The 14,796-nt window shown below is 41.8% G+C and overlaps 1 protein-coding gene across 10 annotated transcripts in view; it reads left to right on the top strand.

Annotated features, from left to right (window-relative positions):
* The window catches only part of PHYHIPL (phytanoyl-CoA 2-hydroxylase interacting protein like), a 95,454-nt gene that overhangs the window by 79,436 nt on the left and 1,222 nt on the right, over positions 1-14,796 (top strand). For 6 of the 10 annotated variants that reach the window (XM_039547416.1, XM_039547406.1, XM_039547413.1 and 3 more), the window contains 4 exons: positions 2,475-2,671; positions 8,800-8,974; positions 10,074-10,191; positions 12,027-12,131. In XM_039547416.1, coding sequence (XP_039403350.1) covers positions 2,507-2,671; positions 8,800-8,974; positions 10,074-10,191; positions 12,027-12,131 — 563 coding nt within the window. In that variant the 5' untranslated portion in view covers positions 2,475-2,506. Of the gene's footprint in view, positions 1-1,611; positions 1,654-2,474; positions 2,672-8,799; positions 8,975-10,073; positions 10,192-12,026; positions 12,132-14,796 lie in introns of all 10 variants that reach the window. The other 4 variants (XM_039547408.1, XM_039547410.1, XM_039547409.1 and 1 more) reach the window with 2 other exon arrangements.

Genomic DNA, 14,796 nt, shown 5'->3' with positions numbered 1-14,796 from the left:
ATGAACAATCAGACACAAATTTTCAAAAGCCTGTGATCAGGTTGTCTGGGACCAACAGTAAATACATAGTACTGATGCATAAGCACAAATATAGAATTTGCACACATAAAACAGCCTCTGCTTTACTGCACAAACATGGTGTACAGGTAACCCACACACCTTGTGGGTGTGGTGTTGTGTCCCATCTAGTGGCATTGACACCATTTAAAGAGACAGAGTTAATTGAGTAGGCTCTACAGCAGAGGTCGGCAACCTTTCAGAAGTGGTGTGCCAAGTCTTCATTTATTCACTCTAATTTAAGGTTTCGCGTGCCAGTAATACATTTTAACGTTTTTAGAAGGTCTCTTTCTATAAGTTTATAATATATAACTACACAATTGTTGTATGTAAAGTAAATAAGGTTTTTAAAATATTTAAGAAGCTTCATTTAAAATTAAATTAAATTAAAATGCAGAGCCCAACCGGAGCAGTGGCCAGGACCCAGGCAGTGTGAGTGCCACTGAAAATCAGCTCGCGTGCCACCTTCGGCACACATGCCATAGGTTGCTTACCCCTGCTCTACAGCCTTAGCTCATGTGGTAGAGACTCATGCATTCAGCTCCAGCGGTCCCAGGTTTGATCCTGGCAACCATGGTCTGTTACAAGCAGGGGCTCGTCTGGGATTTCAACTGAGAAAACTCTAAAGCTTGGGATGAGGTTCCTCAGCTAGGGGAAGTATGTAACCCACACACCTTCTGGGTGTAGTGTTGTGTTGTCCCATCTAGTGGTACTGAGACCACTTAGAGAGAGTTAAATGAGGCTGATTAACAGCCAGTTGACTTTTAGCTCATGTGGTAGAGGCTCATGCGTTAAGCTCCAGAGATCCCAGGTTCAATCCCACCCGCTGGCGAATGGAGTCTGTTGGTGTTACATACACGCCTGTAAATTTAGATCCTGGTGGCCAAAGTCATGTATTCTGTCTAGATGGAAGGGCATCTGGGTCAAATTTCAGTGGTGGTGTTATCAGGCAACCGGAGCGATGCTGCAGCGGCAGTCGTATTGATACAGTTTGGGACCACAGCTTAAAATGGTCCGGCCATGCCCCTCTGCACCATCTCCCAAGCGCTGGATCCTATGGAACTTTCTGCAAGTGGAAAAACCTTGGTGGGGGATGGGGAGGGCTTTTGCCTTCCCACCAGCCTCCCTTAATTAGTACCACTACCTCTAACTAACCCCAGTGTAGTTGTCAGTGGTAATTCCCCCACACTCCTTTTTTTCCTCATCTCTCTGTCTTCCTCCCCATCTTTATCTACTTGTTTCTTACCCTCTCTCTTTTCCATCTCATCATACTATCCATCCATCTTCACTGCTTTTTAGCTCTCTGTGCCATGTCCTTGTCTCTGTTTTTCTCTTGTTCTTTTCTGTTGTTGATTTGCATTCCTCTACACTCTTATGCAGTCTGAGTCTGGCAAAGATCACCTCATCCCTTAACACTTGCTGGCAGCGCCACTGCAGGGAAGCACTCGCTAGGCAGGCATGTAGGGAAACACCTAATTTTAGTTCAAGTGTTGCTTGTGAGGTCAGTGGACAATTAGTTCTCTCTCTCTCTCTCTCTCTCATGTGCATTTGTAGAAGTTAGAAGAAGCTTCCTGATGAAACTGCAGTGAAGTTCAGGTATATAAACATTGCAGATAGAACCAAGGGACAAACGGAGACTATCACAATGTCAATATTTGATGCTTGTTGCAAATACAACAGTATCAGATTTTATATTTTCATGCCTCTTGTAAATGTTGAAAGCATTGTTTTATACTTGATGTTTGAGAATCGCTAGGACGAATTCCATTTCTAATTATATTTCTTACGTTTGACCAGGGGTTCTCAAACTGGGGTAGGTACCCCTCAGGGGGGTCGCAAGGTTATTATATGGGGGGTCGTGAGCTGTCACCCTCCACTCTAAACCCCGCTTTGCCTCCAGCATTATAATGGTGTTAAATATAATAAAAAGTGTTTTTAATTTATAAGGGGGAGGGGTTCGCACTCAGAGGCTTGCTATGTGAAAGGGGTCACCAGTACAAAAGTTTGAGAACCACTGCCTTTGACAGTCAGTAACTGCACTATGAAATTAAGTCATTTCTGGTCCTGTTAACTTTTCACTATTAGCCACCAAATACTTCATATATCTCTGTGGAACCATATATGTAGAGGCACAACATTTTTGTTGTCTAATTTACTACGATCTAGATTGTGGAGCCCTTACTCATGTTGATGAGCATTTACTTATGTGAGTATTTTCACTGACTTCAAGGCAATAGCTCATGTGAGCAGGTGTTCCCCACCGAGTATGACTTACAGAATTGGGCCTTAGTGTTGCTCCTAAGCTGTGTGTATGTATTTTTGTAAAAGAATGGTTGGAAGGGGCCAATGCTGAAAGTTGAAACAGTCATACTCTAGTGCATATTTGTCTAATGCAGTCAATGTTTATTTTTACACAGGGAATAAATCACAAGATAGTGGGATTGCAGAGATGGAAGAACTTCCAGTCCCACACAACATCAAAATAAGTAACATCACATGTGATTCTTTCAAGATTTCATGGGACATGGATTCTAAATCCAAGGACCGTATTACTCACTATTTTATTGATCTAAACAAGAAAGAGAACAAGAATTCCAACAAATTTAAACACAAGGTAATTTTTTTTTAAATAGCAAACAATGGAAATGCATGATCTTAGAATAAATAAATGTGAATGTTGTGACAATCCTCCTGACTGACCTGGAAAGCCACATGCTGAATTCACTAGAAAGCTGGGATTTTTAATACAGCTGATTAAAAACATTTCCAACAGAATATTTTTGGAAAAACTTGTTTAAAAGAAATTGAAATGAAACATTTTGATCATGTTAGAATATTCTATGTAATTTGTATTATATTATAATTTCAAGTTTAAAAGTAAAATCAATAAAAAAAATTCAGTTTTATAGACATTAAATGTTTTTGAGTCAAAATAATTTTTTTAAAATTTCATTTTGCAGGAATATTGAAATTCTTTGTTTTCATTCTAATGGAGACCTAAAACAAATTTCCTGCAAAACAGCAGTTCTGGTTCCCCTATAGCTCTTATTTTTTGTTACACAGTTTGTGAATTGTGCACCTTTGTGTATCCATGATGTCCTCACAACAGCAATATGTGTCTTCCTGACACAGGACTCGGTAATGGGAATTAACTGTTAGGAGGGTTTCCATCAGTCCTTCTCCACCTCTTAATGCTTGTTCAGAATGTCTTAGCACACTTTCTCATAGATTTCAGCAGCTATGACCCGAATAGTTGCTCTCCATTCTTGCCATTAGTTCTCTATATGGTGGTACATTGAATTTGTTTGCACTCATGATCCTGTATGCCTCAACTCAAGCAAAACTTCCATTGACTTCACAGTATTTTAAAGTGCTATTAGAAATGTAGCGGGATGGACTGAGATGGAAGTCAAGGGAGGACAACCTTATCAAAGGCACAATCACCTGCTGTCGGCAGGATCCATAAAAGTTAAGTGGTATCAGAGCACAAATACCCAATGGGACAAGATCAAATCATGATATCTTTACTGTAACACTTGTAGCAGTTAGGGATTATAAACTAATCAGGAAATCAAGTATCAGAGGGGTAGCCGTGTTAGTCTGGTTCTGTAAAAGCAGCAAAGAATCCTGTGGCACCTTATAGACTAACAGACGTTTTGCAGCATGAGCTTTCGTGGGTGAATACCCACTTCTTCGGATGCAATCCGAAGAAGTGGGTATTCACCCACGAAAGCTCATGCTGCAAAACGTCTGTTAGTCTATAAGGTGCCACAGGATTCTTTGCTGCTTAATCAGGAAATGTTTCTGCTACTCTTTTTACCTTCAACGGTATTGTTTACCGTGACCACGGTTATCTTTATATTTATAACCCCTCTCTCCTCCCTCATTTTTCTTGTCCTATTCCTTTGGTTTTATGAGGATGGTTGGAAGTAATGTTTTGTGTGTTGTGTACCTAAAAATCATCATAGCAATTTTAAACAGAGAGTTTTAAAACATGATCTAGTCCCAGTCCTCAGCTGGTGTAAATTGGCATAGCTTCATAGACTTCAATGCACCTATGCCAATTTGCACCACTGGATAATATGACCCATTTATGGTTGTGGCACCAAATAAATTAGAACAGGATTTCTTGTTGTTTATCTTGCTTTTGCATTGGTAGCCTTTGAAGTTAAATTCCCATTTTATGCTGAAAGACTAAACATACTTTTCTTCTAATAAAATGCTTCATGAGGTGGATTCTTGATTATGGGTATCGCTTAATTCATATTTTTTTCCCTCTAAATACAAATTAATATAAATGTGTTGATGTAAAAGCTATGACTATCCAGAAAGGATCAGTAGCAAATTGGTGTACCTGTTACTTCAACATTTAAATCTGTTTATAAACTGTTTTTAGATACAAGTAATGTAATAAGGAGAGGCCATTATTTTTTATTTTGTTTTTCTCAGCAATTGCCTAGCTCCTCACTGAGGTAAACTACTTGGTCAAAAGGAAATGGATAACTGCTTTTGTAAAACTGCATGGGGTGGTGGTGTCAATTAAAATGATGGTTAAATAGGATCTGTTTTGTCTTGCTGCATGTAACTTGAAACATGTTGATACTCATTTGGTTAGTGAATAGGTAAAAGCTGGATTTCTTCTGTTCAGATGGATTGAAATAAGTACAGTAGATGGGTTTTAGGGGAGAACTCCAAGGACCATTATTTTAATAGCTTAATAATAGTACATGTCAAAGGACATTGTGTTTCATTTAATCTGTCTTTAGTGCTAAGAACAGTTTTAAGCTACCTGCCATATCTACAAATAAGTTTGTTTCAGAAAAGTGTGGCACAAGTTTAAATACTCTGCTAAATAGGAAGAGGGGATTGCTCAGTGTGTTTAGTATGTTGACACATACAAAGCCTTCAGATGAGCAGGATGGGACATATATTATTAGTTGTAATGGTTTATACTTACAGCATTTAACCCAAGTGAGTAACTTCTTATCCCCATTTTACAGGTGAAGCAGCTCAGGCACAGAGAGGTTGACTGAGCCCTAGTCTACACTTAAAATTTAGAGTGATCTAGCTAACATTCACATCCCCGAGTGCTGTAATTAAGGTGACCTAGTCCCTGGTGTAGGTGCGGCTAGGTTGACTGAAGAATTCTTCTGTCAGCGTAGCTGTTGCTGTATTGCTGCAGTTCCCGTAGAGTGGGCATACCCTGAGTGACTTGCTCAGAGTAAAGCAGTTAGTAGCAAGGCTAGGAACACAACTCAGTTCTCTTGACTTTATCTGCTTTCCCCACTGATCTATCCTGCCTTTCATCATGAGGCAGAAGATCTTGACTCCCAGAAAGCCATAACAACATATGCAAATAATAGTTTATATTTTGAATAAAGTTTTGTTCTTGTTGTGTAGATGATCATGTAGCCCCTGTGTGACAGAGTCTACTCACCACAACGCTGCCTCCTGCTGGCTGTCACAGGGACTAGCTCTGCCAGCTGGTGCGCTCTCTCTGCTATACAATAATATGATGGCTGTGAATACACATTTTAGAGGTATGAAGATGTAGAGCCTTCACTGGCAAGCCCAAGAAGGCAGAATTAATGGGGGCAATAACCACCTCTATGATATGTGCACAGAAACTAGATTCAAGATTAAGACAATTTTTGTACGTCCCCAGGAAATATGATAAGGAGGCTAAATAATGATTGCATCGCTAGCAGGCTGCTGAGTCCATTAGCTTTGCTGAGTGCAGTCTGGCTGGAGTCCTATAACATCTATTTAAGATGTGGTTTTGTGTAAGGTCTAGTGCTGGGAACGGGAATGTCATTTTTTAATCCTTTCCTTGTTTTTCTTTCTCAGCCTTGTTTTTCCTGCTTCCCTCTTGCTGTGTGTCACTTAGTTAAGGGGGAAAATCCCATTAGTGTACATTATAGTTTTCTCAAAACACATTTCAGTCTGCACATTAAAAAATAAACCCAAATACTAAAGTAGGAAAATGCACAAATAAGGTTACCAAACAACCTTAACTCTTCACTGTCCCATCCTGCTCATCTGTTGCTATAGGCTGAGCAGTGACATTATGATGAGGGATGTGTGGAGGCCTTTACAACCTGTGACCAGGGACATCTTAAGTCTTTATTTGCAGAGTTTGCTCATAGAGTCAAGGACTCTGAAATATGTGACTGGTTTTGTATGGCAATGGCTGGGATTCCTTACCCACGCTGCACCGCTGGCCTGGATTCTGCATAATGTTTTCCATTTATTAAAGAGGACGGTCACCCTATTTACAGTAGCGACATGCCCATGCTAAATCTCACAGTCTGACAATAACTTACAGTTGAAACTTCCCACACTGGGGGGTGAGGGAATCAGCCCCAAAAGCATAGAAGTAACTGGAATGGGAGCTTTCTCAGGCATCAGTTTAAGAGACTGGGCAATTGAGTCTTTGACAAAAAGCATTTTTTCCCTCAGCAAGTTAAGAGTCTGAGTAAAATAAGTATTAAGGGGAAAAAAATCAAGAGATTTTAAATGAAATCTCTTCTCTCGGCTAATCAGTTTTCACTTTCTTGTTGTGTCACATTCCTGCTAGTTTTTCCATTTCCAAATAGTCCTCGTACAGAAACAGGGAAGACAAAACTGTATTATTATATTATTTCTAATATAAAAACAAACAGAAAAGAAACCTTTTTTCTTAATTAAAAAAAAATCATTTCAGACAACGTTTATGGGTCGTGCACAGGGCCGGCTCCAGACCCCAGCGCGCTAAGCGCGTGCTTGGGGCAGCGTCCCACGGGAGGCTCCGGTGGACCTCTCGCAGGCATGCCTGCGGAGGGTCCGCTGGTCCCGCGGCTTCGGTGGAGCATCCTCAAGCACGTCTGCGGGAGGTCCACCGGAACCGCGGGACCAGCGGATCCTCCGCAGGCACGTCTGCGGGAGGGCCACCGGAGCCGCGGGACCAGCGGATCCTCCGCAGGCACGTCTGCGGGAGGGCCACCGGAGCCGCGGGACCAGCGGATCCTCCGCAGGCACGTCTGCGGGAGGGCCACCGGAGCCGCGGGACCGGCGACCGCCAGAGCGCCTCCCCCCGGCATGCTGCCTTGCTTGGAGCGGCGCAAATCCTAGAGACACCCCTGGTCATGCAAAAGCAAAATCTTGAGGTTTTTTTTTTTTTTTTTAAATTTCTAGCTAGCTGGCAGTTGTGCTTGGATGAAGCTAGGTTAATTTAAAATGTCCATTGTTCATATGACAGCAGCCACTTTAAGATGCTGTTGCTCCCATCTGCCACCCATCCCATGTGCAGGGAATTCCTTCCACATTCCATCCCATTTCACCTCCCACATCACGCCAGTGTAGGGAGTCCATCGCCACTGCCTCTTGCCTTGATTCCCTCCTGCCATAACCTCAGTGTAAACCAGTCCTCAATTTCCTGAATCCCTTTTCACCATTTGACCTTGGCTGTGAATGAGAGATTCATTGTATCATCACTCCGCCCATTTCCTTAGGCAGCGGTTATTTCCCAGCAGTTTCTCAAATGCAGATTCTCTCCCCAGTCAGCCTTTGTAGCTTTTAATCAATGAATACTGACTATCTCTATTTGCTATTCTGATGAATGGAAAAATTGTGGATACACCACACCTCTTTTTTATTTGGTGCTCTGGTAATACAAATAATACTAATTCTAAAATTACCTGCCTGTTCCGAAGCATGCTGCTATATCTAATACCATTCAGCTTGCTTACACACAAATGGAGAATAGAAGATTACAATTAAGTTAATCAATATTGTCTGTTTTATTATTATTATTATTGCACAGCTTGTTCCCAAGATTAAGGCTGTTACTGTCTTCTGCAGGATTTTGAAGGATGCAGAAATCAGCCATGTTTCCTGCATAGTACTGGCAAGGAAACCTTGTATACCATCTACTCCCTTGTGGCGAGATCTAAGCTGCAGTCCTTGATGTTGTGGCGTTCAAGCATTTCAGCATCTTGTGAGCTTTGCTAGCTGCAAAAGAGAGCCTCCATCTTTGTTATCAGCACAATGTAGTTTGAAGCTCTGCCACAGCAAAACAACAGTAGGGGAAAAATAGAAACCAGAAGACTATAGTGATAGACACACAGCTTACAGCCCAAATTCCGCATAAAGGCATGCATTTGCCTTTCCCGTGAGCTATTTTTAAACAGGCTTGTTCTGATGCATTTAACACATGCAGCACTGGTTTTGAAACATTTAAGCATCACTGTCTTTATCTTGTGCTGAGCTGCGTGAAAGGCTGGTCTTCCCTCATGCTGGTGTAAATCAGGCAGTATGCCAGTGAAGTTACATGTAGTTAAAAGCTGTGAGAGGAGACTTTTTTAAGCTTATGTTTTAACAGCCTTAGCATTTCCTTAGTAGGATAGTGTATCATGATCAAATTATGGTCTTCACCCCACGGGCTTGCATTTTTAAGTACAAATTGATGTCCTTGATCTATAGTGTATATTCTATGCTGCAAGTAATAATATTAGTCTAGCTTCACATAGACCAAATATTAAAAGAATGCCCTTAGCTAAAGGCTAAATCTCACTCCCCTTCCTAGTGTGTGTGTCATCCTATTAACTTCACTGTGGTACTTGTGTGAGAAAAGTTAGCAGAATTTGGGCCTAAGGGGTTTAAAATAATGTTATTGAACTTCATTCCCCCTTCCCAAATTAATTTATATGACTTTCTGAATATAGTTTTGCTCAACTAACTGATCATACTTTTTTGTCCCATTAGGATGTACCCACTAAACTGGTTGCAAAAGCTGTTCCTCTCCCTATGACTGTTCGTGGACACTGGTTCTTGAGCCCAAGAACGGAATATACAGTAGCCGTGCAGACGGCATCAAAGCAAGTTGATGGGGATTACGTTGTTTCTGAGTGGAGTGAAATCATAGAGTTTTGTACAGGAGGTAAGATTGCTGGGAAAAGATACAGCACATAGGGAGAGAAAGAAAACAAACATGCTATATGAAAGGGATTCGTTTCTGTCTGTATCAGCTATTGCGACACAGAATAATTGTCAGTAGTCAGTACCTGTCACATGTGGAAATGGAAGGGTTGGTTTAGGCGGCTTATTTTCCGTTAAAAAATGTATAAACAACCTGTGGCTGCTCCCTTGTTGGTGCCTTGTTGAGAGGGAGCCACAGAGACACCCAGCATGCCCCACCCTCACACACTGTCCTCCTGGTGTACCCACATACAAATCAGTTGGTGCACAGACCATGAGCAGTTGGCCAAACATTGCACTTGGTGGCACTCTGGGTGCTTGGTGAACCAAACTGAAGCAGGGCCATCCTTGCATCAGTCTTTAGCCTCAAGCAGCTGTGAAGCGTCCTGAAAGCGCTCCAAGTGCTTCTGTTCAGCATGCTGCACCCAGCACCCCACGGCCCCTAGGCAGTCTGCCTGTGGAAAGCCTCAGAGCACCACCATCTCCACCCAACCCCGTTCTGTGCTCTAGAGAGCATACATTTGGCTCCTAATTTACTTACACGCAGCTTCATTGGGATGAAATTCACCCCAGTACACAGAGCCTGTCTGTATGAAAGCCCTGTACTACTCATTAAGAGTTTTAGTGAGTCCTTGTATGTGCTAACTGCACTGGAGCGAGTTTAACCCTGTATTAGTTGGGTTGTATCAAAGCCCTAGTACTTCCTCTGTGGTAGTATGTTGTGCTACTAGGTTGTAGGCACATGGGAATTAGGGAGCAGTTTCTAATGGAAAATACCATTAGTAGGAGATAATGCTGACAACCCCTTGTGAAAACTACCACGTATCACAATCATAAGCGGTCATGTGGTCTGGTGGATGGGGATTTTGTGCCTGGCTCTTCCACTGACTGTCACTTTGGGGCAGATTTTTTGAAGCTCAAGTCCCAAAAATCTGGCCCTTTGCTGCTCTTTGCCTTCCCACCCTTTGTCTGTTTTGTACAAGGCAGCAAAATAAGTTTAGACTGTGATTTAGGAGATGATGATGTTTCTTTCTTACTAGCAGATATTCTTCTCTTCACAGATTATTCAAAAGTTCATCTAACACAGCTTTTGGAAAAAGCTGAAGTGATTGCAGGACGTATGCTTAAGCTTTCTGTTTTTTATCGGAATCAGCACAAAGAATACTTTGATTATATCAGGTAAGAAACAAACACATGCAAAATTGTCCACATTAAGAGAGTAATTCCAGCTAAGTATTAAAACTTTACGCAACATTAAAATGTATATTAAGTAAAGAGACAATTTTACAACAGACAGTCTGTGCACTACATTTCCAGTTCAAGAAGAGAAGTGACTTATTTATGTAAGTTTGTACAATTCAGCACTGAATCTGAATAGGAAATAAGTTTTTGGAGTAGAAACTGTGTTTTTACAGCACTTGGTGTAATGGAGTTTCAGTCCTTAGTAAGCCTCTAGGCACCATCATAGTCTAAAGACTAAGTAATAATGATGATGATTGATGTACTAGAAATTCAGAATGATATTTCTAAAGATAGGGGATGTACAATTTTGTGCATACATTTGCCTGCAAGTACTTGATGTATACATGTGTCTCATGTATCTGCATGTGCACATTGTACTCAAGCATATGCAACCTGAATAGTGTCATTTAAAGCCAGATCCACAGAGAAATGTAGGTGTTGAAATGTCTACTGGATCGTTCCTCCCAAGCACAATAGCTAGGAATGCCTACTCTGCAGGGGCTTAGGCACCTGATTCCCTAGATTAAGTTGGCTGTTCACATGTTCAGTGGCAGAAACCCAAGTGCCTAGGGATTATTAATGGTGGAAACTCCAGCGCGTAGGGATTTTAGGTGCCTCCAGCATTAGGTGGCAGCTGAGCAGGGGTTTGAGGATCACAGTGGTGCCTAAAAGTTGGATGTAGATGCCTACAGTGGCAGTCAGGCACCTAAATCTTTTTGTGGCTCTATCCCTTACTCACTTTTGAATGCCTTGTTGTGCATCCTTAGTGGTCTCTTAACGTGGGTTTTTTTGCTTATTTGCTTATTTTGCGTATTAGTGCTGAAGTTATAATATTCTTTTGCACAGGCAGCAAAGCTAGACAGTTATCCAATCAAAATATAGATGTCATCACCCCCAACACTAGAGGTTAGAGCTCAGGATATTGATTGAGCATGAAACAGTGTCTTAGGAAAAGACTCCATGCAGTGGCAAGAGTAGTATTCTAGGAGAAAACGGGTTTGGGGGTACATTGCCATCTGCTAAGCAATGCAGTAGAACCCTGTTTTTGTACTGCCTTTCAGAGTGGTAGAATCTCTGATTACTTGCCTTAAAGAAATTTAAACATACTTATTTCTTATACTTTAGCATACGTTAAAGATTTTGGGCCTGTTTCAACACTGCATTACCTCAGTTTTACTCAAATGTAACTCAGTTTGAGTGAAGTAACACTTGCAGAAAACTGGAGCAGCTAAGTGCTGGATCAGGCCTGTGAGTTCTGTAATAAGAGCATATCATCCTTTTGGAATGCCCAGGTTTCCCTGATCCTCATACTTACTGGGTGGGGTCACATGGGTGAATCTTTCATCGTTCACAGTATGTGCACATTTGAGTTCACAGAGCTTTGAAAGCTCTGAAGGTAGCCAGATACCCCCCCCACACACACACACACACTGAGCCCAGCCACCATCACCTGGATCCCCTGCAGAGTCCCATTGCCCCTGAAGCCCCCAGTCCTGTGCATCCAGATCTCTCACTGAGCTGCCCACACCCAGATTGCCCCACACCTGGATCCTGCTGGGCTGAGCCTGCCTACCCACACCTGGTGCGCCTGGCACAGAAGGGCAGGCCCAGCCCTTGCACTATGCCAGGGTCAGGTGCAGCCTCACTGCTGAGTCCCTGTACTGAGGGAGGTGGGGGCTTCAGGGTGATCTCGCACCTCAGTGCAGCCAGTGGCCTGTAGTCCCCACTGCGAGGCTGGAGCCACATTAATTTATTGACAAATTACATTTCAGAATTTTGGTGCATAATTCCCTCAGGAGTATAGAATACATGAAGATATTCAGAAACAGGCAAATTCAGGGTCTTTTACAGTTGGCAAAGAATTGCTGGCTCAAAAGGTACGATGTGCTCTAGACTAAGCTGTTGATGACCATCAGCATCATGTGTAACCCTTCAACTAACATTCCCTGCCTCAAAGTGTTGTTTTGTCTTATGATTTAGAAGACCTCTGATGGGCTCCAGGGGCTTCTAAGTAGTAAACAGTAGTGCACAAAGTGGTGTATTTAGGGCTAGAGTGGGAGGGGTCCAGTGGGTGTCTCAAGAGATTGTACAGCACACAGCAAGACCTTGGTCTGTTTACTAGGTAAACCTTGATCCTGCGACACCATTACGGTTTTTTTTTTCAATGTGGCATATAATTAACATACACTTTAATCATGACTGCTTCCTTTAAATAGACAGCATGCAAAGTGTCTCAACTCCCTAGCGAATACTAACTTATAATTAGCCACTGGATGTCAGTATCTTGTCACAGAAATACAGCTTCAAGCACATTTTTCAGGTTGCAGAGAAGGTGGCCTTTTTTTTTTTTTTTTTTGAATTTGTTTAATTCAATCTTTTCAGACCCTATCTTCCCAAAGCATTGCTTCTGCAAATATAAAGATGGTGGTCTTGAGAGCATCAGAAAGCTTCTGAAGTTTACGTCACAGCTATATGAAAAATTTTAGTCAGAATAAGGTGTATGATTAGAAATGGCAATAATTATCTCAGTGATAAAGCCACTGTTACATATGCCACTTGAAACCATCTTTGACAGACAGTATATTTACCAACATCATGGTTAACAATTGTTTTACAAAGTAACTATGTAAGAAACACTAGCATAGCTCCCATTCACTTCAGTAGGAGCAAGGACTAAACCTGCTTTCCATGAGCATATAAAAAATGAAACAACCTTACATTCTATTGTTATAATTTAGCTGAAAACAAGAATTTCTAGTTAGGGGTTTACCTTGGACTGTCACAAAAATAAAAATCCACCCCACCCCATCCCCGAAACTATTCCAAAACAGTGAGCAACCGCTAGTGGTCGCCTGTTTGCTTGTAAAGGTTAAACTACCCATCAGGCTAACAAATTTCACCTGTGCCAGTTACAGGTAAATCCGATGCTGGGTTTGCCTGATATTTAAATTGGTTACAAGAGCACAGCTACCATTGAACTCAAAGGGAGTTTTGTACATGCAGTATTGGGCAATAGGTGCTAGTTATGCCACTGGCAGGTGGGCTCTAGTCTAAGGTAGTGCACATGCAGATGCATTTGCCTGGTTGAAAACAAATTTTTCTAACAAAGGCTGGTTTATTGAACTCAAAATGCCTGGGGTAGAGAAGGGGGAAATCTGCTATACAGGGAAACTTTCTGTCCTTTACATGCTGCGTCAAGGCACATCAAGTCAGTCGGCCATTCTGTTTGTCCTTATACTGAGAGTGTGTGACTGAAAAGTGCTCACGTGATATTTATAGCACATTGGCATTAGAGCTTCTCTTGCTACCACCAACCCGAGAAACAGCTCATGTAGTTCAGCATGTAATGCCCCACCTTACCAGATGATGGCCTGAATTGAGCATGGTGTTCTTAACAAAAGCTGCTTTCGTTGGTGAATTAGTGTTAGAAAGCATTCTGAAAAGTGTTTTTAAGACTTGTCAATTTGCATGAAGGAATGATGGCGGTTTAGCACACCAGGTAGGTGACAAGAGTTCTGTGAAATGTAAAGGAGTAGGTGGCCATGAGACCTGGAAGTGTCTTATCATTGAGACTTAATAGTCTACAACCAAGGCAGAAAACAAAAGGAAATCAGTCATAGCTTTGACAAGAGAAGTGACCTAACCCAAGTGGTGATAGTAAAATAATTTTTCTAGATAGGAGGGTGCTGAAGATTCATTGCACTTTGAAAGTATTTAGGCAAACAGAAAGTGAGAGATACCCTGGACATGTTTGTATATGTATACATACATACACAGAGTCAGTGCACTTCACTAACAGTTGAACTGCAATGCAAGGGATTGGATTTGTGTATTTCTGGGTTTAGGATAATTACAGCTGGAAATAACCAAATTATATCTCATCTTGGGTCCAGTCCTGCTTCCACTCAAGTCGATGACAGCCAAATTGGGCCATGTATTAACAATGTGGAGAAACAGCTTCTTTAGAAGAAAATGAAAGGGGGTCTTAGTGGGGCCAAAACTGATTAATTCTCCTCAAATTTATTAGACTGAGATTATCATCTTCACTACTTCTAACTTCCAGAGCTGCACAGGCAGGACTCCATAGTGGTTGTATGGGTTAAGCACTCCTGTAATTCAAAATCTGTGAAGACCTATTTAAATAAAACAGAGAGAGACTTTTTGTGTTTGAGTCTGCTTAAGTTACTCCTGATCGTGTAAGTAGGAGCCAAGTAAGCCGCAGGTTTGGGGGGGCATGTGGGCAATTCCCTGCCATAGTGTCACTCAGGGGGGGGGGGGTTCTGTTACTGTTTTTGCCTCTTTTTCCATACAACTCACCTCCAGAAGCAGAGACAAGATGGAAAAGCAATTCCTTCTCACCTTGAGCCCTGGTCAAGCCTTCATTTATTTGTAATTGCAGCATGATTTGCTTTCCCTTGAGAGTGGGGGGTTGGTAACCTTATTTTTCAAATGACTGGTTTCTCTTTGTGTCCCTTGTGACACGGTGGTAGTCCTATAAGTAATCAAATTTGTACTCTTCACTGCAAAATAAACAATAATAGT

The sequence above is a fragment of the Mauremys reevesii genome, linkage group 7 (assembly GCF_016161935.1).
Source record: "Mauremys reevesii isolate NIE-2019 linkage group 7, ASM1616193v1, whole genome shotgun sequence".
Classification (NCBI taxonomy): domain Eukaryota; kingdom Metazoa; phylum Chordata; order Testudines; family Geoemydidae; genus Mauremys; species Mauremys reevesii.
Note: the sequence above shows the minus strand (reverse complement) of the source record. Positions and strands in the feature narration are given on the sequence as shown.